The following is a 24,459-nucleotide window of genomic DNA, read 5'->3' on the forward strand; positions in this document are numbered from 1 at the left end:
TGGCCAAGCCAGGGCTACTCCCTCACAAAGACCCTGCTGTGGTAGCCAGAGAGAAATTTTAAGTTCAGAATTCTGTTCTTAAAATGTTTTCAACTTTTAAAGAAAAGTTTTGAAATTCTCAAAGCTGGAACTTTTTTCAGTTATAAAAAAAATTGGGGTTGGGTGTGATGGCACTTGCCTGTAATACCAGCACTAGGGAGGCTGAGTCAGGAAGACTACCTCAAATTCAAGGCCATCCTGGGCTACATAGTGTGTTCAAGGCAAGCCTGAACTACAACATGAGACTGTCTAAAAAAAAATTGTGATAGTTTTCATCTTTTATGGCCTGCAAATGCTGCTGTGTTCTTGGGAGGAACTTAGCCCCTAAGAGAACATTTTATCAATGCTTTAATTAGAGATTTTCCTTGAAATTATTATCAAGGAGTAAATCTAATAAATAATAAAACTAAGGAATAAAATGGAAAGATAGCTTAAAAAAAAAAAGAAAGGAAAGAGCTGACTTCAATTTTCAACCTGACTAATTTTTGGAGTTTTGGTAGTTCATCAAATATTTGGAAAAACACAAGTAACATTTGTTAGCACTGAGGAGCTAGGGGTCCCCGTGAAGGATGCTTACATCTACTTCACAGTTTTCTTCTGGAAATGGAGATTCAGGGACACAAGAATGAGAGGATGAGGAATGACAGGGTAGGAAGGAGATAGAAAGGTCAGGAGAGCATGGTTCAAAGGAGGAAAGATGTGCAATCCAAATCTCCAAGGTTAGATTTTAGGAAATTAAATTTTAATTTTGGAAAAAACTTAGCTACTGAGTTTTGTGTCTGGCTTAGGAAAATCTTCCTTACCCTTAAGATTGCAAGTTGATATGTGCTTTCTTTTAGAAATTTATTATTTTTTTAATGTTTAAAATTTTGATTCACCTATAATTTATGTAGGTGAAATGAGTGAGGAATATAGTCTCCTCCCCACCACTAGCTCATTTTTACGTAATCCCTCTTTTTCCCACTGATTTTAAAGGTTTCCTTTATCATATAGATGGGCTCCCTTTATACTATGTAAATTGTATTTATTTTTGGACTTTCTATTCTGTTCCATTGATAAGTTTTTCAGTTTTAGTTATTATAACTTCATAATATATTTCAATATAATGGTAGACTTATTTTCTTTTATTCTTCTTTTTAAGAGATTTTCCTAGATATTCCCATATGCTTTTCTTTTTCCTGTCGATCCTGGGGATTGAACCCATGTTGTCATGCAAGCTAGGAAAGCACTCTACCACTGAGCAACACCCTACCACTTTTTGCCATTTTATTTTGAGATAGAGTCTTGCTAAATTGCCTGAGCTCCCTCAAATCTTCAATCCTCCTGTCTCAGCCTCCCCAGAGTATCTGGAATTATAAGTATGTACTGCTGCACCTGGCTCCACATGCTTATTTTTTGAATAAACTTTAATATAACTTTGGAATTTTGTTGAACTTAAAAATCACTATGAGGGGCCAGGGATTTAGCTCAGTGGCACCACACCTGTCTCACAAGCACGAGGTCCTGAGTTTGATCCCCGGTACCAAAAAAAAAAAATCAATATGAGGACATCTTAGCAATTATATCTTCCTATCAAAGATGTCATCATCTTTGGGCATGACGTTTTTTCATTCTCATTCTCCAACCAGATTAGGAAATTTTCCTCGCTTCTGAGGAATTTACTAAGTTTGTTTAAAACTAGTGATGGACTAAAAGAAAAAAATATGTACTTGTACCCTTACCTGGGACTGGCACTCTGCTGTAGACCTGAATGCAGGCTACATAGGTAACCAAGGTATGGAACCTCTCACCAAAAGCTCAGTTAAAGGAGTGGTTCCCTCCCCAACACCAGGATTAGTGGGTGGGTCAGTGGAGGGGTATGGAAGAGACCTAGGACTTCAATCTTCCTAATGAGAGTTGATGCTACTCAGACATTTCTCCACCAGTGCTCAGCACTGCAGTGTGTGGTCCACATTTTCCCAAGGCTGAGTGCCTCCACTTCCCATATAAGGTCACACTGGTGAAAACACAGAGTTACCGCTATCAAAGGCAATGAGGATCCTTAAAGGAAGTAAAGATTAAACACCACACCAATTCACAGAGCTGCCTTGCATTAAACATTGAGAGAAACAAAATGCTCAAGAATGCATCTGACTGTAAGTATTAGAGAGGATGGTGGAGCCACCCTTCTACAGGATGTCTATGAAACAGTAACCTACAAATCCAGCCTCCAGATCCCAGCACCAGCAGTAATTCATGAACCGGACAAAACAAGCCCGTAGGAAGTCCCCTAGCAGGATGGTGATGTATGTTACCAGCATGTCGGACACAGTCAGCCTCATGAATTCCTGCAAGGAGGAAGATGGAAAGAAGGGAGAGGTCAGAGTTTGACATTGTTCACTGTAGCCACACAAACTCTCCTCTACTCACCTGAATCCATCTCTATGACCCAATCCTTCATGGCAGAGTGGTGGTGCAGAGGAAGGACCTCAGGCTTTGGAACATGCTTAAGCCCTAGCTCTGTGAATTACTAATTGTATAGCTTTGGAATAATCTGAGCCTCTTTTTTTTTTGAGCCTCTTTAACTTGGTAATTATACTACTCTTGAAGGGATATTGGGAAGCTTAGTGATTATATATGCAAATTGCTTGGTATGTTGACAGTGTCCAATGTATCATAATTATAACTGAAATCTAAAGGTTTTTTTTTTGTCTTGAGACAGGGTCTCACTATTTAGTTCAGGCTGGCCTTGAACTCACTATGTAGCACAGGCTGGGTTGAACTTGCAGCAATTCTTTTGCCTCAGCCTCCCAAGTGCTGGGAATATAGGTGTGCACCACCACACCTGATGTCCCCACTAAGACTGAATGCGACCATTAATCACTGAGTATGACAGCTGGTGTTCTCCATCTCCTACTAATTGAATTTTTCCTTAATATAGAGAGAAAATGAAATACAAGCACATAACAGAAAAACCAACAGCAGAAGAATGAAGGTTTCTCTGCTCTTATAGGGTAGAGAAAATTTATTATTTTTTTGAAAAATTGTAAAGATCTATCAGACCCCATCATAATTTTTAAGACAGCAGATGGATTTAGAGTTCTCGGAGTTCAGAGGGTCTGATTTCTTCACTTTTTCCTCTCTAAAACGATTGAGAAATATTTGCCACATGAAATGTTGATGAGTTTTCGGGGTTATTCCACATATGGAAATATTAAGGAAGGAACAACAAAGAATGGAGAGCAGGGATCAGGTCACCTTTTCAGAGAGCATAACTACTTACAATGCCCACAGCTGTCTCCCAGCAAGAACCGCGGGGCACATCTGCAGGGTGTAGGGGTGGCCGGGGGACACTCTCATTCCAACCCGAGGAATTGTAATAGTTAAACAGAGTCCAGTGAGTGATGTTCTTTATCGTTGCTTCATTAGAAAGCTAGAATCAAAGATGGGGATGTAATGTTAGAGAGTCAGGGAGGGTCCATCTGTTTTCACAGGAACAACTAAAATTAGCACATGTTACAGTTCTTCCATGTAGCCACTGCTCTCCCTGCCCTTGACAGAGTCTTTCCAAAATGCCCTCCCCAAGCTTTGCATCTATCCAGGAAAGGATAGGCTGAAGTCCTTGGGTCTTTCCTACAAAGGCTAGTGAGAGTTCCATAACTGGTGAGCACGGATGAGTGGTTAAGTCAACTATGACTACCACCTCACTGGATAGTTACTTGGCTGTTAGTCACTTACGGCAGTGATAAAACAATATGGGAAAGGCTACAGATAAAATATGAAGGGTACTAAATGACATGTATATGAGGTGAGAAAAGATATCCTAATAAAAAGATAGTAAAGAACTTTAGCAAAATGTCAACACTTGTGATTAATATTCTAGGGATATTTTTCTTTACTTTTCTAAACTTTCATCATTTATTTAATTAACATGAATTATGCATGATTACATTATATTTAAAAAGGGAATATGGTGGACACCAGGAACTGGGAGTTTGTAGTTTTTACCTTGAGATGGACATCATCCATTAGAGCCAACAGAAATGTGTAGAGGTTCCCTAGGAAGAGTGCGAAGATGCGCCCCAGCTGCCACTTCAGTCCAATTCGAGGGTGATAATTCTCCAGTGCAGCGATGGTTTCAAAGAGAGGGGGACAAAACATCCCAAGCAGGGACATCACAATCTCTACCTGAGAAATCAGAAAACCCTAGTTTACTTGTTTTGTCTCTCTTATGTTTGGCCACCATCCTTTGTCCCCATGGCCATCCACCTCCATCTCTCTACTGTCCCTTCCTCTGCCTCTGAGGATGTCCTAGGGCAGTGGTGGCAGGTCTATGGCACACGGGCCACAGTGGGCTGTTTGTATCATTGAAAGCTCCAAAAGGCTTGCCATCACTGTCCTAGGGTTTCTTCAACTTGCTGTATTACCCTGGTCAAGACATCAACATGTCCTGAGAACTTGGCATATGCTTGCACATCACAACTACTCTGCTCGTGGTTGTTGTCATGAATGTTGCTATTAGTATTGATGAAAGTAGCAAAATTTCTTGAATGAGCAAGTGAGTTAACATATGAGGCAGAGCTTGGAGTTCTGTAGGGTTCTGCACTAGATAGGAGTCTCCATGGTAGCCCTTATCTCAAGAGTAGTAAAGACAAAACTGAGATCACAGAAAGAAACTGACAGTGGAAGGTAGGAGTTTGTTTAAAAGTGTATGTAGCTTTTGCAGCCAGCTCTTTGGATCTGTATCTCAACTCTACCACTTGTTGGCTTTGTAACTTAGCAAAAGTTACATAACTTCTCTTAGTTTCTTGCTTCTTCATGTGTAAAATGGTGATGACAGGCTTGACATCCAAGAAGATGGAGAGATGTCAGGGATGCACGTGAACAGAGAAAGGGCCGTGCAAGGACATAGTGAGAGCAGTAGCCATCTATAAGTCAAGGAAAGGAGCCTTGGGAAAAACCAAACTTGTCAACTGCTTAACTTTGGACTTCCAGCATCAAGAACTGTGAGAAAATAAATTCCTGTTACTTAAGCCACCCTAACTGTGGTATTTTGTTACAGTATTTTGCTGCAGACTAAGATGCTGGCTTCCAGTAAAGGGGGCCTGGAGGCATCTCTTCCTGAGCATAGCTATAAAACTATATTGCAAAGGACTGTTTGTAGCTATTTTTGTAAACTACCATGTTGGGAGCAATGCTACATAATTTTAGGGAAAAATCATTTGGTTAGGCCTAGTTCTCCTGCCTACAGCCCAGCTATGGCATTCTGAGACATAATTATATTTTGGCCTCCAGTCACAACTGAGACCTCAATGATCTGGTGAGGCTGTGATTCTCCAGGACAAAATTACATCAGCCGGAGACATCCTGGGAGGAACCAAATTCTCATCTGCATAGTTCCTCATTGTTCTTGGATTTTCCCCGCCCCCAGTCTTTTGTTACACCTTGCTTATCCCAGTGTGAGGTACTGAACTCCCTGCATTTTCATTTGTTACATTTGTTTCTCCCGATGTACTGAATAAAAGGTGCTGCAAGCTTCCCGTCTTTTGTCTTTGCCACCCAGAGCAGCACTGATCAGGCCCAAAGCTCAGCTTCTTCTCCAAGTCTCATTTTTCTACCTTTCCTGCATAATAAGTTAATTCGCCTTGTGCTGCCCTGGCTCGAAGGAGACTAGGACTCACTGCAGAGGTTCTAGTAACGTCCCCCTTCCCTGTTTCTTACACTACCACAGATGTCAAATTCCCAAAAGAGATTTATGAATTCAATATAATCACGGTAACTTTAATGTCTTTTATTGTGGCTCTCCATGACAGAACTCACTCTACCAGATATCAAGTTATACTAGAAAGCCATAGAATATCAGTGTGTTATTAGCATAAAAAACACAGAAATAGAGCAATGGAATTGCCAGAATCACACCCATATGTGATTTATAATGTATAGCACTGCAGAGCTGTGAGGAAGGGATCATCTTTTTTTTTTGGTACCGGGGATGGAACTCGGGTCCTTGAGCTTTCGCAGCAGGCAGCGAAACCACTGAGCTAAATCCCTGGCCCGGGATCTTCTTTTAAATAACTGGTGTTAGAAGAACTAGAATATCCAGTTGACTGACATGCTAATTACAATCTATCTTTACCTAGTTACAAATGCTAACCCCTAGAACAAATGGGTCTTTGTTCAAGATGTTCATGCTACTTGACTAAAACTGATGTGATTTCACTTTTAAAAACAAGTTCTAAAATGGGCATGGTGGCGCAGGCCTGTAATCCCAGCACTTGGAGGCTGAGGCAGGAGGATTGCTGAAAGTTTGAGGGTAGCCTGGGCTACATAGTGAGTTCAGGGGCCAGCCTGAACTACAAAATGAGACACAACCTCAAAAACAAGCAAGCAAGCAAATAAACAAACAAACGAAAAACCAAGTCCTAGCTGAACATAGTGGTGCACATCTGAAATCTCAGCACTCTGGGAGGCTAAGGCAGGAGGATCATAAACTCAAGTCCCCTGTGGGCAACTTAATGAGTGAGACCTTGTCTCAAAATAAAGAATGAAAAGAGCTGGGAATATAGCTCAGTGTGGAGGCCCTCGTTTTAATCTCCAGTCCCACAAGAAACACACACACACACACACACACACACACACACACAAAATAAAAAAACAAGCAAAAAAGTCCAATAATCCAGACATTCAGTAAATATGCTGAGTGGCATAGTATCTGCCCTCAACCTTCACTTCATCAGAGATGCCCTTCTTACCTCGTTCCTTTCATACCAGCTGACATTCTGCATTTTGGAAAACTCCTGGGATCTCTTCACCACAAAGTAAATGAGGTACCCACTCCCACACAAACAGCAGATGATGAGAAAGTTGGCCAAGATACGAAGAAATCTTGTCAGGTGGATATTTTCTTCTTTGTTACTCTCTTGTTCATCCACTATTGATTCCTTTGTATGTAAAAATGAGAAGTAATAATGTCAGGCCAGGAACCAACAGAAAACATGGTTTTTGGATCCTAGAAAATACTAATTTCTGTATTTCCAAAAATAAATAGTAAAGAGGAGGTGATATAATATTTTGTAACTATGGAGAATTAGCTTTTATTTTTTTAAGAAAAAATATTTTGTTGTTTTTGTTATTTTGGTACATTATGGGTAAGATTTATTGAATACTCACTATGTGCCAAACATGGTTCTAAACACTTTCCATTCATTATCCCTCCTAGTTCTAACAGCAAATCAATAGAGTAGTTACCTTTACTACCCACATTACAGATACTAAGGCCCAGGGAGATTTCAGTAACTGTCTAGAATTGCTTGAAGTTAATAAGGCAGAATCAAATTGAATCTTAACAATGCTAAGTCCTCCAATCTAGGGTTCAGCAAAACTTTCCTATAAAAATCTAGATCGTAAATATTTTGGCTTGTAAGCCTATGGTTTCTTTCACGACTACTTAACTATGTATGCCATTATTACATGAAAACAGCCATAGACAATGTGTAAATAAATGGGTGTGGCTTTGTTTCAATATAATTTTACTTACAAAAGCATGCAGCCAGCTAGATTTGGCCAAGGGCCATGGTCTGTCAACTCCTAATCCATGAGCATGGTATATCTCTTTGTTTATTTAGAGTTTCTTAATTTCTTTCAGCCCTGTTATGAACTTTTTTAGTGCAGTGGTCTCATACATTTTTTGGGGGGGCATGCTAAATTTATTCCCAGGAATTTAATACTTTTGATACTATTGTAAATATATTTTTAAAATTATTTCTAATTGTTTTCTGCTAGTATACAAAATACAATTGATTTTTGCTTATTATCCTTGTGTCATGCATTGGTAGCTCTCTATGAAGACACAAATAGTAAATGGCAGAGCACTAAAGTACTTGGGAGGACACCTTTCCGACCAATTATTAGTTACTGTACTGTGCTCAGATTCAAGTTAGTTTAACTAACTCATCAGGTAGTTAAGCTATGTTAGCTCACATAATGTGACCTCTGCTAGGCCTTGGGGGAAAAGATCTGATAGATCAGACAGAAGAAATAGTGAACCAGAAAAAACTTGGAGTGGTTTTTACAGTCACAAAGGAAACACTCGATATGCAGTGTGCCAGTGCAACAGCTTCCATCTTTATTCATTTGCTTACTGTCTGATTTGTATGAATAGCTCTGTAGCTCACCTCCATTTTCTTTTGTGAACAAATTAAAGGGATACTTATGTGTGGATTATAAGAAATTATAAGAAAGTGTCATGCCTTTCTCTTTCTTTTCTCTTTATTGCTTTCTTTCTTTTCTCTATCACTTTCTTCCTTCTTTTCTCTCTTTCTCCCTTTCTCTCTCTCCCTTTCTTTCTCTTTCTCTCTCTCTTTTTTCTTTCTCTCTCTCTTTCTTTCTTTCTTTCCTTCTTTCCTTCTTTCTTTCTTCATACCAGGAAGCAAACTCAGCCTCGCACTTCCCATGCAGCTGGTACAATGCTGAGCTACATCCCTGGCACTGAAACATAGTGTTGATTCGTTAACTCTCACATCCTTAAACCAAGGTTTCAACTCTTCTTAGGTATTGGGGTCATTTGGGGAGTTTTTAAAAAATGCCAGGACCCCTCCCCAGGCCAATTACATCAGAATCTTGGGTGGGGGCAAGAGGTTTTAAAAGTTCCTCAGGTGATTCTAGCATGCAGAAAAGATTAACAAGTGTTGCCTTAAATTCCATTTCCTCTAACAGAAAACAATTTCATGAGGAATCAGGCAGGACCAGATTGCAGTCTTCAGGATTTTGTGCCATGTAAGAAACAGATGGGTATCACCAGGACCAGTCTTTCTAGAAGGCTTGAGAGCTGGGCTTGTCTTCTGGTAAAGCTCTTGCCACAGATTATTTTGGGGGTCTCATTTCCTAGGAGAAGTTTCCCAGTGATCAGAGGGACCCAGAGATCTCCCAGAAAGTGAGAACTGCTCTGCAGGGACTACCTTGAAACTGGTGGTGATGGAGGCGTATTTGTTGTCTGCTGTTTCTGAATTCCCAATCAAGTAGTCCCAGCTGGTGAACATCTTGAAGCTGAATGTGAAGTTATCACTCTCTCCCTCGCTTGTGCTCCCCTGGGTATTGCTGGCCATCCTGGAGGGCACATATCACTGTTGTTATGCCTGCTATGTCACACAAGGGAACCTTGACCTGAGTCAGGCTTGAGCAGAGGTAGCAGACAAACAGGTAGCAGACATCCAAAAGGAAACAAGCCAGCCAGGGACTGGAGGCAAGACAACTATGATGACAGCCAGAGCCCCTACCCCCCCCCCCCCAAATTCAGAGTCCCCTGCAAGCACACATAGTGTCAGTTGGATAATAAAGCATCTGTAGGATACAGCACACTTGATCATGTTTGGTCTTGTGCTTGATTTCCTGTGGCTTCACTCACCTGCCAATGCAGTTTGAAAACTTCTGGGGGGCTTTTCTTAAAGAGAAATATGCCCTTCTAAGTCATCTCTTTTCTTGGATATAGCATATGCTTTTGTCTGATATAAAACCCAGTAACCTCTTAGGATATTGGTTCTGTAATCAGGTACTACATCCTTTTTCTTAAGCAAGCCTGGCTGAAAGTCTCTTGGGCCTTCCTTGTTCCCACCACCTCATCCTATTTGTCTTCACTCAGCCTCTCAGTGCTCCCTGGAATTCAGCCCTGTGGGAACCACAGAATTCTAAGCAGGGGCTCTATCAAATGCCATGTGGTGTTTGTGTGCCATCCTAATTCTATCTTATGCATTTGAATTTTATGTTCCACAGGATTTAGCTTTTCTGGTTCATCACAGAAACATTCCATATCCCTACTTATCTTAGCCCTGGGATAAAATCAGGCAAACAAGTAAAAACATGAGGGTTAGAAGCAAAATCAAGTTTGTATCCTTGTTTTTTCTCTTTGGTTTGATAGAACTGGGTTGCCAGATATCACCTCACAGTCACTTTAGAGTGCTGGCCGACATCTTGTCAGCAGCAGCACTTTCTACTGAGACAATCCTTCTCTGGGACCCTCACCCAGCCCAAGAATGTTCTATTCCAGTTATGGAGGGCCAGCTACCCATTCCCTCCTGAGGAAAATGACTCCTTATGGTCCTATGAAAAAGTGAGTGGGCTCTGGGTCAGGTTTGTACAGGAGACTGTTTCTCCCTTCCCCACCACTGTGGCCCTGGCTGATGGTGTTCTGGGACTCCTGTGAAGGCAATTCATGGGCTGAGCCAAACTTTGTCTTCAAAAAATATGAATTAAGAGGCACAAATGCCATTTCTGAGGATAGAGATAGGTAAACTGGGGCCAGAGACGCTACCATGGTTAATCAGCCACATAGGCTTATTGCTTATATCTTTATAGGTGCCAGGCTTGGTTCTAACATGCATTCTAGAGTTATAAAGTAGTTTTTCTGAGGAACCTGAGCTCTACAGAAAAGCACACAGGCCTTACAAACCTACACCCTTACCTCATTAGCTACTATGCTCCCTCTCAAGCAATACTGATCTTTTGACAGTTTTGGGAATATACTAGGACATTTACTGCCTCTGGGCCTTTGTACATGGTTTTTGTCTAAAATTTTGCACCTTAGACTTTCAGCATGGCTGGCAGTTCTCCGCCTCATCTAAATAAATTTTTATCTTATCTTCCAGAACTTTGCACATAGCCCTGTTTATGTCTAACATTATAACTCACATTTGCTTTGTGTATTTATTTCCTTATTTTCTCTCTAACTGCTCCATAAGAAGGTAAGTAGGCATAGAGGAGCCAGGGAAGTGAATTATTTGTGTGAAGAAAAGTCAAAATTTGTAAACAAGATGTCTGCAACTTTTTTTTTTTTTTTTGGTACTAGGGATCAAACTTGGGGCCTTGTGTTTGTGAGGCAGGCTCTGGAACCACTGAGCTAAATCCCTGGCCCAATAAGATGTCATACTTACGATCTAATGACAATCATCAGACTGTAGCCAAACACGCTGATCCCCACCATAAAGTAAGCCATGGGCAGCCTGTACCTCAGCCACCCAATGGTCCTCTGGTTGTTGTAGTAGCCATAGAAGAGAGCAGAATACTTGATGTAGCCCTGTGGGATAGCAGATCCAAATGTTTTGGGTTTGTGAGCTGAGAGCAGCTGGGCATCAGACACTTCCATTCTACCTAGGGTTTCTATCTCAGTGTTTGAACAGTGTCAGTGTAGGAGAGTGCAGGGCCAGATTTGCATTTTGGAAAATTCACTTTGGCAACAGAAATAGTATGAGCCACGCTTGGACAAGAAGAAGAGGCAGAGGGTTCAGACAGTAATCCTGGTAAAATGAGGGCATCCATCTAAGCAGAAGTAGAAGGGCCAGGGAAAGCATTTTGCATAATGCTGAGATTCTGTCTGATTAAAGCACTGGTTTTTTAATAATTACATGCAGTATTTCCATTCTATCTTTAGGCCTGAGAATCACAAGGTGGAAGCGCACTGGCCTGTTGGCCATAGTACCTCAAAATCCCAAAGGACAGAAAAGTCCATGGCTTTTTCTTCCTCAGCCCGAGGCACAGTCTTTCTGGGAATGCTTCCATAGGGCACACCCATCAGTACCTTGAGCAGGGACAGAAAGACACAAGTATAATTGGAGGAAACAAGGACACGTACAGACAAGCAGGTACTGGGTTAAAGATCTCCCCTCTCAGAATGGGACCTTCCATTTTCTTTAAATAACATTAATCTCTTTCCTGATTTTAAAAGTAACACACACTCATTTGTAGAAAATGTGAAAAAGCATAGAAAAGCATTTTAATTATGTATCACTTCTACAACCCAAAGATAATAACTGCTAGATAGGTATAGATTTTGTTTCAGTTACTTCTGACTTCTGTATATATTTTAGTCTAGTTATTTAGCTTAATATATTATATTACAACCAATTCCTTAAGTCATAAGATATTTCCCAAAATAAAATGACTTTAAAAAATATCTAATCACTTGTGTATTATTTGCATATTTAACAACTCTCTATTGTTGGATATTAGAGTATTTCTAGTTCTGCATGTGTACATAATTTGGTCAATATCCTTATACCTAGGCCCTTATTCACATGCATAATATGCAAAAAATCAGAATCAGATGGAGTTTACATATTGATTGAGGATAGATTGACTTTTCTATGACATTAAGTTTCTTTTTCCAAGGATGTATCCTTCCATTTATTGTCCTATTTTTGTTCTGTAATATGAACTTTATAGTGTTTCTCACAGAAGTCTTCTGGTTTGTTAAATTTTTACTGGTTATTTTATATGTTTATTGCCACTATGAATATAAAAATTTTGAATTCTATTTTAAACAATGTTAAGAATATGGAGAATTTCTGCTATTCATCTATTTAAAGTGAGTCTTAGTTTAGGGGCTGGAAATGTACCTCAGTGGTAAAGTGCTTGTATATCATGCACAAAACTGTGTTTGATCCCCAGCACTATAAAAAATACAACCAACTAGATTTTGATAGAATAACTGGATTTTTTTTTGCATGTGTGGGTCTTCAATCATATCACCTGCAAACTAAAATAATATTGCTTTTTGTATAAAATGCAAAAGATATTTAATTTTCCTCACTTATTGATAGAAATTTCAAAATAATATTGAAAAGTAGTGAGGGTAAGGACATATTGCATGTAATTTTTTTTAGTTAATGACATTTAAAGGACATTTATTAGCATATGTTTGCAGTATGTAATAATTACACTCATTTGGGGGAATTGATACATGTACATATTGCATTTTGATCACTTTTACTTCCCCCTTCCCTGCCCTCCTGCTCATAAATTTTGTAGCAAAGGCATTAGTATTTTACCATTTAATATATCATTATTTTTGGTTTTTAAATTTTTTGGCTTATCATCTTAGGTTATTTTCCTGTTTCTTTTGTTTTTAATTTATATTCCTATTGGGAAATATGTTGCACATAAAGTAGCATATATAACACTCATGGACAGTTGATCATAATGAAAAGAAAATTAACTACTGTGTACCCACAGTCTAGCTTAAGAAACAGAAAGTCACCAGGACTTTAGGACACTCTGGGTAAGTGCCCCCAGAATCATACTTCTCTTCCAGCTGAGATGCAACCAAGATGTAGTATTTTATGATAACCATTCCTTTGCTTTTCCTTATATTTTACTCATTTATTGTTTAGTTTTGTCTGTTTCCCATGGAGATATTAATTCTCCAGGGATCTTAAGGTAAAATGAAAGGTAAGAAAATGTGGTATCCATTTGTTAAATAGAAACATAAGTATTTTAGTTCCATTCTCTGTACTGAGCCATCTGCATAATTGATATGAGTATAAAATTTAAAATGAATATCTAATGTTTTGGAAAACAGAGAGCATTTGGATAATACAAATGAAGGTGGTGGCCTTGATAAGCCTCAACACTAACCAAAGAAATAGAAAGGTGCTTTTAAATTTTATTTTTACCTCTGGAATTATGACTAGACCAAATATTAAGCCAAAAAGGACCAAGTTAACTCCATACATCCATCGAAGAAAGATGAAATATGATGCCACTGAAGAACCAAAGTGACCTGGAGAGAGAAAAGATGGCAGATTTACGTGTGCAGATGGAAGAAATTGACACTGTTGAGGACTTTATGTTTCTGAGCAACTAAATTTTCACTTTAGTCTGAGGAACAAATATCCTAATCTCCATTTTCTTTTTCCAGATAAATAACCCTAATCTCTGTGGGGCTAACCAACCTGCCTAAGTCGCCACAACCAGATAATTTAAGTCTTGATCCTACTAATCACAAACCCCTCTCCTTCTTCCCCCTTCTCTCTCCTCCTCCATCTCACTCCCTCCTTCTTCTCCTCCTCGTTCTTCTCTTCTTCCTCCTAATATAACAGAATCTATGAAATAACCTAATCATAAGGTCAAGAACACAATCCAGGCCCTTGGAAGACTCTTCAGGAAACCTACTGAAAACAGTGACACCAAAGTACTTACTTTCAATGTCCTTGATCTTCATTTCCCAAGGAATACACTGAGTCTTAAAATTATCAAAATCTCTCTTAAACTTGACCCATTTCTGAAATAAAACAGGAAAACCTCTCAGTTATTAATCCGTTGACTTGGAGCACAAAGTGGCATGTGGTAAGATATGGTGCCATTGCCATGTCAACATGAGGTTGACATACGGGTGGGGCTTGTCATCTTGGAGTCCCTGTCTCCTGAGATCCTGAGCCCAGGCTGCCTGAAGTGAATGTTCCACCCTTTGCTTTCCCAAAGTTACGTGTGGAGGGAGTGAGAGAGAAGCCAGGACAACAGCAACACTTTGCTTTTCTCTACCATGCTGATAAAGTCTCAAATTTGAAAAGTTTATACATGAATTTAGAAATTCTGTGTACAATTTCTGGTTTGGGGGATTGAATTGGGTTAGCAACCTCTGATACAACTTTTTTCATCTTAAAACAAAACTAACTTCAAGAGAAAAAGATATTTTACAGCTCTAATACTCACATTTGACAGCCAAGTACCTATCCCAAATAGGAATTTATACTAAACTGTGAAGCTGGTGGAACTGGTACAGGGTTCTCAACTCCTGGCTGCTCATTCTCCTGGGGTAACAATAGCCTTGCTTTTTTGGAAGGAGTTAGGAAGGCATTGTTTCCCCACTAACGGTGCTAGGGTTTGGATCTGGACCATCCCTTAAAGACCCATATACTAAGGGCTTGTTCTCCAGAGTGCTACTTTTGGGAGGTGGTGGAACTGTTAAGAATTAGGGCCCAGTGGGAGGGCTTCTGGTCATTAAGGTGTGCCCTCAAAGAAGATAGTGGGACCAGCCCCTTCCTCTTCACATCTTTTTTTGCATCTCAGCCATGAGGTGAATGATTTTTCTCTATGTGATCCCATGATGTGCTGCCTCTCCACAGGCCCAAAGCAATGAGGCTAACTGTTCATGGATTGGAACCTCCAAAACTGTAAGCCAAAATAATTTTTCTCTTAATAAGTAGATTAACTCAAGTATTTGTTATAGTGATGGAAAGATGGCCAACACACATGGGTTTGTCTCCAACTCAACACCTAGAGTCTGTGTCAACTAGAAACCAGAGTAGCTGTCTGTCTGATGGCTAAGTGTTGTTTTGTCAATTCTCCCAAGGTTTGCTCTCCACTCATCCCACCTCTTGGAAATAAATCCATTTGAAATTTTAAAAGAGACTCATGGAAAATAGCAGGCAAAGAAGTTGTAGACAGCAGATTCTAAGGTCGTTTTCTATTTTTATTTTTATTTATTTTAAAGAATTATTCTCAGGATCCTGGGGATTTAGCTCAGTGGTTTCGCCGCCTGCTGCACAAGCACAAGGACCCAAGTTCGATCCCTGGTACAAAACAAACAAACAAACAAAAAAAGAATTATTCTCAGGAAATTTTCAGGTAATTGTATTATTTGAAAGTAAGCATACATTGTTTCCTTTCTAATCTCTTCAAAATATTTTCCATTTTTAAAAGGTCTCCTAAAGATTATTCATGAAGATTTTCTCTTGTAAAGTCCCTAAAGGATGAAAGGTTTGTGTGAAGGAATGAGACAGGCTTCCAAACCTGATTTTCTAGGCAGGGTTTTGCTATATGGTGAATGAATGATTACTATGGAAAAAAGAAAACCACTTGTCAGAAGACATGGATAATCGCAAATGTGAAAGAAAAGAGAATCCCATAAGCAACAGTGTAGATGATAATAAGGGCAGATATCTGAAAGGATGTGCAGAAAGGCAGATGATAGACTCTGGCTGCTCCAGCCCAGTGGCTTCATCCCCTTTGTCTAATTCTGATTCTGTGCTCAAAAATAATCTTTGGTTTATCTGGTTTCCTACACAGGTTTGCCTATAAAGAGAGTACTTGCTGATCACCTGGGCTATGTGTATCTTGTTTTCTATGGTAGTGAATTTCATTGTAAATGGAAGCTTGGAATTTGGGTGAAGGTATAGGTGCCCATGTGACTAACTTGACTATGAAAAATAAAAGGCACTGCTACTGTGGACTTCGCATTTTTCAGCTCTTGCATTAGTAATTTCTCCTTGTAAATTAATAATCTAGTAGCTGGTCTTATGTATCTGTCTCATAAGCTTTATTAATATGAGTCCTCCCCCGAGACATGGATCTCTTGTCTGGGTGCTGATAAAATCAGTATAAAATATAGGGTTGCAAAGCTGAGGACTAGTGGGAATAATGAACATAGCCAAGTGAGGTCAGTGGGGGCAGAGCCTTGGAAACCACCTGACAGTCTCTCAAGGCTGTGGGCATCCTGGACTGAAAATGAGGCTCTGGGGCAGAGTCAGAGAAAGGCTGGGAAGAAGATGTGCAGTGAAGCTCTTATCCTTTATTGGTTTAGAGAGCCAGAAAATTGGGCTGAGTAAGGGCCAAAGATGCAGAGTTTCTTCCTCTGGGCTACATGAGATGGGAGCTGCTGGCCTGGTTCTAGATCATGTCATCTTGCTCTGCAAGTAAATATAATAAAAAAGGTTTCCAGTAGTGGTCAAACAGGATCCAGGCAGAATACATGTCGTCTGGGTGACTAAAATGAAAACACTCAGGGAAACCTGGGAAACAGTACTGCAAAACAAGGAAATTTGTGGAAAATATTTCTCAGGATATATAAAATCTAGGATGCAGTTCAGCATTCTCAGTAGGAAGTAAAAAACCTGGCTTCTAAAGTAAAGGATGACAATTTGCAATTTTAAAGATAATATAGATGAAGTGTAGAAGGATTATAGGAAGCAAAGAATTCAGAAATAGAATGAAAAGAAACATTTGACATAATAAAGGCTACAATTGACATGGGAAAATGGATTCAGTGGTACTGAGAATTTCTGAAATTGCTGAAATTTAGAAAGCAAAGAATTGAAAACAGCAAAGGAAGGTAAATATGGAGACCAGACAATGGGCGATGATCCTCTTCCTAAGGGGGGAGCTAGAAGTACTTGGCAGAAACATGAATGAACAGCTTCATTTATCAAAGATATGTGCATTTAGAAATCTAACCGTTGTGCCTATACTTAACAATACTGTATTGTGTATTGGAAAATTTATGAAGAAGGTAGATCTCAAGTTGGATGTTCTTACCACAATGAAAAGAACAGTGAATGCAGTTTAAAGGAAGAGTAAAATGTATTTAGTTCAGCACACAGCTTAAAAGACAGCAACATACACAACTAAAGAGGATAAGTCATTCTCAGACTTTGTTCATTTGTGTATGAGCTGCTACAAATTGGAAAAATAATCTGGAGATGTGTATTGAAATTGAAAATATGCATGCTTAGGGGCTAGCTGTACCACTTTGGGAATTCTGTTCTGTTGAAATCCAAAGCACACAGATCTAAGATAAGCTTAGGAAGATATTTGTTGCAGAAAAAAAAAAAAACTAGGGAAGAAAAAGATATCATTGAAGACCACATTCCTCAGTTGGAAAACAAAATCTGAGTGTACAATTGTTCAGTGGTACCTTCTAGTAAAAATTAATAAAATGTCATTGTCAGGCATTTATACCTGGAAAAGAAGAAAAGTAATTTTAAAAATAAAAGATTTAAATCAAACAGATATACAGACTAATTATAAAATTACTGCAATGCCATATGCCTCTATCTATAAATACATAAGAAATGAAATAATCAAATTTAGAGAAGAATATGAATTATCAAGATGGGCCCTCAAAAGTTGAAGCTTGAATACCTCATTAAAGAAGGATCACATAAAAACATTATTAAAGTATTCTCTAAAGATGGAACTTGCAAAAAAATGAATATTCATGCTCCATAAATGTACAGCATAAGGAGAAAATAATGTTCTCCATTTAATATTATAAATCAAGTACACCCCTAGTAGTAAAAATCTGCCAAGATGGCATCCATGAACTCCTGTGCACATATACATACACAAAATTTAGATCAACCTTATGAAAATTTATGGGGCTGGGAACTTAGCTCAGTGGTTCCACTGCCTGCCATGCAAGCGCAAGGACCTGAGTTCGATCCCTGGTACCAAAAAAAAAAAACAACAACAACAAAAAAAGAAAATTTATGTAAAAACCATAAGAAAAATAGTATACCAAGTGTGTCTATGAAATTAAAAATAATGTGCTACAACAGAGGTAATCCCAGAAATAAAAGGAAGTTTGGTAGCAGAAAGGGAAAGATGTTTAATAAAACCTAATACCTATTTCCAACAAAATGTAGCTCTTATTAACTATAACTAAAGCCTAATTTCTTATTATGAGAAAATATACTCAAAGCTGACAGCTCTTGTAAACTTAATATGAAACACTGAAGTTGTTCTTATTAAAATGATGAAAAGACAAAGCAACCTGTGGTCACTATTGTCAATTGAAATTGTTCTAGAATTACTAACCCACTGTTTAGGGTAAGAACAATACAACACATTTACAAGAAGCTGACAAAACCTCTTTAACATACATATTCAGATGAAACTGATTAGAATAATTAGAATTAATAAGTGCAAAAGTCTGGGGATGTAGATCAGTGATAGAGTACTTGCCTAGCACATGTGAGTACAAGGTTTGATCCTCAGTGCATGTGTACACACAGACACACATACACACAGAGAGAGAGAACTAGATATAAAATTAATGCACAAATCTGTACCTTTCTACATACAACCAACAACTAGTTATTAAATTAATGAAAAATGATTCCATTCACAAAAGTAACTAGGTTATAAGCTATGGAGAAGTAAAATTAAAACATAGAAAAGATTTAAATAAAGAAAATGACAAACTTTGTGGAAGGACCTAAAATAAGAAATATATGGTATTTTTAGATGCAAAACTAAATGTTATATAGACAAGAAGCTTCACCAAATTAAATCAAGGGTTAAAATTTTCAAGCAAATATGTAGAATACAAAAAATCTATCTCAGCTGGGTGATGTGGCACACACCTGTGATTCCAGTGCTCGGGAGGCTGAGGCAGGAGGATTGTCTGGAGTTTGAGGCCAGCCTGGGCTACATAGTTAGTTCAAGGCCAGCCTGGACTACATAGTAAGACCCTGTCTCAACATCCCCCCCCCAAATTATCTCAGCTGAGGGTGTAGCTCAGTGATAGAGCTTGCTTAGCATTCATGTGATCCCAGGGTTCAATCACTAGAAATGCAAAAAATAAATAAATAAAAATTAAAAGTTGATCTCATAGAAGCTGAGAGTAGAATGTGGCTACCAGAGGCTATAAATAAATAAATAAACAAATAAATGAGAGAGACACTAAGGTAATCATCAAATCATTCAGAATAAAAGCCTTGAGGCAGACTATATAAGAACTAAGTGAATGACAATGTTAGTTTTTCAAATCAGTGGATACTTTGATACCATTTCAATATCCCAAAGGAAGGTTATTTTAATAAGTCCCACAGTAAATATCCAGTCATAGAAAATTATCCTTGCCTGAATCAGAAGCAGAGATGTTCTCCCCTCTGGGGACATCACAGTTTATCATCCATATGACCCCAATTATGCTCTATCCCTTCTGGGACTCCACCAAATCAATGTGTCCTTACTTGGAGTTTGGAAAATAAAATACCAGTGGTTTTAACATCATTAATTCTGTGTTTATTGAAGGGAGAGGAAACAAATCTCACAAATATTGAAGCCCCCACAGATAAGTATAAAATAATTGGCAGGATACCATATTTTCCTGGAGGAACTGGAATGGTCTATTGGATCTCACCTTCCAGATTTGTGTTAATTACTTTTCTCTCATTGCTGAGACAAAATACCCAACACCCAAAGTAAATGGGGAAGGGAATTATTTGGCTTATGGTTCATAGAGTCCATAATGGGCTGGCTCCCAGGTAGGGTGGCAGAGGGGCAACAGTTCATGGTGGGAAGACAGCAAAAGCAACAAAGGGCCTTAACAGCGTCTTTTTGCCCCTTTTATTTTATTCAGACTACTTAGGGTGGGTAGCATTCACCCTCTGAATCCTAGTGCCCTCAGGTCTAGCCCCACCATGAATCAATTATACACTCTAGATTCAGCCACCTCTGAAAAAGCATGAGGCTTTGGGGTGCGGGTGGGGGACATCTAAACACAAGGCATAACAGGATTCTAGGGGAAATTGACACAAATGGTGAGACGGGGGTAGGTACTTGCAGGGGTCCCCCACATTCCCTGGCTGAGCAGGCCCTCCCAACAGGTGTGTCATCTCTGCATCACACACCTTAGCCATCAGCATCCTGTAGGCGTAGAGTCGCTTGCCTTTCCCCTTTCCTAGGGCTCCTTCATACTTCTCCACAAATTCTTGGGCCTCCCTGGTCAGTGGAAAAAATATATATAATTAACAACTAACTGATGGAAATCTAAACTATGAGAGAGTATATATGGCTGAAGGTCTTGGATGATTTTATTTTATTTATTTATTTATTTTGGTATCAGGGATCGAACTTGGGTCCTTGAGCTTGTGAGGCAGGTGGTGGAACCACTGAGCTAAATCCCCGGCCCTCTTGGATGATTTTATATCTTGGATTAAAGTTGCATTCCCCAAAAGCAGGGCATTTTGTCTAGTGAAGTTTCCCAAAAGCCAAGAATAATGGTTGGCATATGGTAAACCCTTGTGGGAAGCAGAATTTTGTCATTGCTCCCAGAAACTGGGTGTTATACATGTGGATAAGCTGTCATGTGGTAAAAGGGACTCTGTGAATATAATTAAGATTGCTGAATTTAAAATAGGGAGATTATTATCTGGATGAACCCAATGTAATTGCCTGAGTCCTTAAAAACAGATGAGGAAGGCAGAACAGAGTGAGAGATCTAGCAGAAGGGGAAGTCAGAGAAATTAGAGCAGAGAATTTTTTTTGGCAGTTTAAAAAAATTTTTTAAAATTAATTTTATTGGTACATTTTAGATATATAATATAATGACATTCATCATTGGGAATTTTTACCTTTACATAATATATCTTTTTTTTTTTTTTTTTTGGTACTGGGAATCAAACTTGGGACGTTGCGCTTGTGAGGCAGGTGGCAGCACCACTGAGCTAAATCCCCGGCCCTACATAATATATCTTGGTTCTTATTTTTTCCCTATTCCCCTGCCATCCCTTCAAACCTCCACCCCTCCCTATTTACAAAGACTTTGTTTCCATTTTTTCATTTTCTCATATTAATTCCCATTCCCTTCTTTCCTTTCTCCAATCCCTCCCACTTCCCCTTTCCCTTTGGACCTTTTCTTCCTATTTCACAATATCTATTATGCCTTTTGATCCTCATTTACACTTGCAGTTTCTCACACCAGAGAAATTATTCAGTATTTACACATGTGTCCTATTTATTCCACTTAAGAGTATCGCCCCAATGTGCATCCATTTAGCTATAAATGTCTCTAATTTCTCATTCTTTATGGCTGAGTAGTACTCCATTTTATAGAAAAACCCCACATTTTCTTTATCCACTCTCCAGTTGATGGACAATTGGGGTGTTTCCAAGTTTTAGCTATTACAAACTGTGCTGCTATGAACATGGGTGCAAATATATCACTGTGGTATGATTCTTTTATCTCTTTGGGGAACATACCCAATAGGGAAATAGCTGGGTCAAATCGGACCTCTAATCCTAGTTCTTTGAGGTATCTCCATACTGATTTCCACAGTGGTTGCACCAGTCTACACTCCCACCATCAGTGGAGCAGGATTCCTCTTTGATTTCATGATAGCAGCCATTCTTTCTGGGGTGAGGTGGAATCTCAGCGTTGTTTTTATTTGCATCTCTCAAATGACCAGTGATGTTGAACATTTTTTCATGTTTATTTGCTATTTCTACTTCTTTGTCTGAGAAATGTCTGTTCATTTCAGATGCCCATTTTTGGACTGGGTCTTCAAATTTGGAAGATCTGATTTTTAGAGCAGAGAAATTCTTGACCTCTGTTGCTGGGTCCCTCTGGAGGGGCCACATGGAAAGTATGAGAAGGAAATGAGCTCTGCTAACAATCAGGAAGCTTGGAAGAGGAACTCAGGCCCCAGATTAGATCTGCACCCTGCTAGGATGTTGGAGTGTTATGGCTTGTGTTTAGATGTCCGCCCAAAGCCTCATGCGAATGAGGTGGAACTATTTTGGAGGTGGCTGAATCTAGACTGTGTGATTCATGTTGCAATGCTAGGCCTGAGAGCACTAGGATTAAAGGTGTGATTGATACCTGCCCTAAGTGATCTGAATAAAATAAAAGGGGCAGGAAGATCCTGTTAAGGTCCTTTATTGCTTTTGCTATTGTGTAGGCACCATGAACTGTTTCTCCTCTGCTCCACCCTTCTGCCATGTGCCACTTTGCCTTGGAGCCAGCCCATCATGGACTGAAACCTCTACAAACTGTGAGCTAAATAAATCTTTCCCTTTTAAACCTTGGGTGTCAGGTATTTTGTCTTGACAACAAGAGAAAAGTAACTAACACGTGGAGTTTCTGGGTTGTTGACTTCTCCAACACCCGGTCTGGGATACATAAGACAAAAAGAAAAGCCAGGTAACCCAATGCCCTGTCATTTCTTGGTCCAGAGGTCCTTTGCCAATTTAGCTTCTCTTCACCTTTCTAAATCTTCTTTTGTTTGCTTCATATATAACATCCAGGGTTTTAATTGTAGTGGGGAGAATAGGGGAAAGTGTGTCTACTTCATTTTCTTAGAAGTAGCTTTCTGATCTTTCTAAAGAAAGCAGGCAGTTTGGGTAATTTTCTAAGACACCAAGCTTCTTACAAAGCTCATGGACCCATCTGACAAATTCTATAATTAAAGCAACATCTTGACTCACAGGCACTGGAACCCTTAATGCCACCATAACTTCCTGCCTCGTCTTGTTATTAACAATATCTGTGTGCTTCTCCAATTTATTTTTGTTCCCTGGCCTCATGTCTCAGGATTCAACATAGTGTAATGGAACAAAATATGTTCAAACTTTAATAATAATAACTACTAATATTGATTACATATTAATTAGTAGAAATAGTTTTGGACTTATAAAATAACCCTGTGAGATAGATAATTATTATCCTCACTTTAATAAATGAGGTTTAGAGCAGTTAATGTGAGGTTTAGAGAGGTTAAGTAAAGGAAACCAGCCTGAGAGAGATTAAGGGGCCAGCTATGTCTCCAAGGAGGTGGCAGAGGGCTAAACTTAGGTTGGCCCAGTTCCCTGCTGCTGCTCTTCATACCCTGCCATTCTTAGACAACTATGCTCAAGCTAGCCAGCTGGATCTTGGGGACAGAGACTGAGGCCACATGTTATTGCTTCACAAAAGGAGAATGGAGTCTGGGAATGGCACTTTTAGTTGGAGACTTTACTGCCAGCAAAGGAAATCATACAGTAGACAAAGGTGCTCTAGAATGTCTGGTAATTCTGGAGAGGTGATTGCAAATTAATAATGCAGGCCCTGGAACTAGAGTTCCCGCGTTCAAATCCTGGCTGGGCCACTTAGCTTGCTGCATGACCTTGGGAAAATTACTTGATGATTCTGTGACTCAATTTCCTTATCAGTAAAATGGGGACAATAATACCTACATCATAAGGTGGTTCTGAGGATCACTGAGAACAGGCCTGGCACCTAGGGCACACTCAGCAGACACTGGCTAGATTTTAAAGGGGAAGAATACTAAAGAATGAAAAAGACACAGTTTTGTAAACCAGTGCACTCAGGTCAGGTGAGGGGACAATGCCTTGGGGATCAGAAGGACAGTGAATAACTCAGCCTGAATGTGGGGAGGGACTGGGAACTCCTCTGTAGAGGTGACACTTGGCCTGAGCCTTTCTGGGGTGTAGGAATTAGCTAGGAAGCAGGAGTCTTCTAGGCAGAAGACACACTGGCGTGGAGTCTCAAAGGCTGGAGAGCCTTGGACTTGGGCACCTTGGGGAAGGGGAGGAAACAGGTCTGTAGGGAAAAGATCCACTGTTTGACAAGGAGACTTGTTGAGCAGGAGAGACCTGATCTATTCAGTTTCTTGGCCTTAGTCACTGCGCACCCTACCAGCAGCAGGGACTGTGCCTCTGAGAGGCCCAGAGGGAATGTAGATTTCTCCAGGTAGGATTTTCCCAGTCCCTGAGACTTCCAGCTAGCTGGAGATCTCATTTCCACAAGCATCCAGGTTGCTCTTTTTCCACTGTTAATAAAAGATACATCTGGTGACACCTGAGTGAGGATGAGGTTCTGTGAGTATGACAGGTGGCTGTTCAGCCCCTCGACAGGAGGTAGAACCCGGCATGGAGGGAGAGGGGAAAAGGGACTCAGAGAAAGGAGGTTGGGAGGAGGGCACCTACTTGCCGAAGTTGAACCCACAGTCCAAACTGTAGCTAAGAGTCACACAGGTTTATTTTCATTTTGAAATTGTGCCCCCCCCCAATACCAGGGATTGAACTCAGGACCTTGTGGTTGCGAGGCAGGCACAGTGCTACTGAGCTACATCCCTGGCTCTAAATTGTTTTTAATTGTTTCTCTGATAA

At 39.6% G+C, this 24,459-nt stretch overlaps 1 protein-coding gene across 1 annotated transcript in view; it reads right to left on the reverse strand.

Annotated features, from left to right (window-relative positions):
* Tmc2 (transmembrane channel like 2) overlaps positions 1–24,459 on the reverse strand; it is a 64,834-nt gene that overhangs the window by 21,094 nt on the left and 19,281 nt on the right. The window contains exons 4-13 of the mRNA XM_004841156.3: positions 20,202–20,292; positions 13,987–14,068; positions 13,461–13,567; positions 11,489–11,587; positions 10,944–11,086; positions 8,976–9,123; positions 6,771–6,959; positions 4,027–4,206; positions 3,302–3,451; positions 2,238–2,366 (exon numbers count right to left, since the gene is read on the reverse strand). Of these exons, the coding sequence (XP_004841213.1) occupies positions 2,238–2,366; positions 3,302–3,451; positions 4,027–4,206; positions 6,771–6,959; positions 8,976–9,123; positions 10,944–11,086; positions 11,489–11,587; positions 13,461–13,567; positions 13,987–14,068; positions 20,202–20,292 (1,318 nt within the window). The remainder of the gene's footprint in view (positions 1–2,237; positions 2,367–3,301; positions 3,452–4,026; positions 4,207–6,770; positions 6,960–8,975; positions 9,124–10,943; positions 11,087–11,488; positions 11,588–13,460; positions 13,568–13,986; positions 14,069–20,201; positions 20,293–24,459) is intronic.

The sequence above is a fragment of the Heterocephalus glaber genome, unplaced genomic scaffold (assembly GCF_053883595.1).
Source record: "Heterocephalus glaber isolate CG9 unplaced genomic scaffold, H.glaber_assembly_v1.0 deba00001532, whole genome shotgun sequence".
NCBI lineage: Eukaryota > Metazoa > Chordata > Mammalia > Rodentia > Bathyergidae > Heterocephalus > Heterocephalus glaber.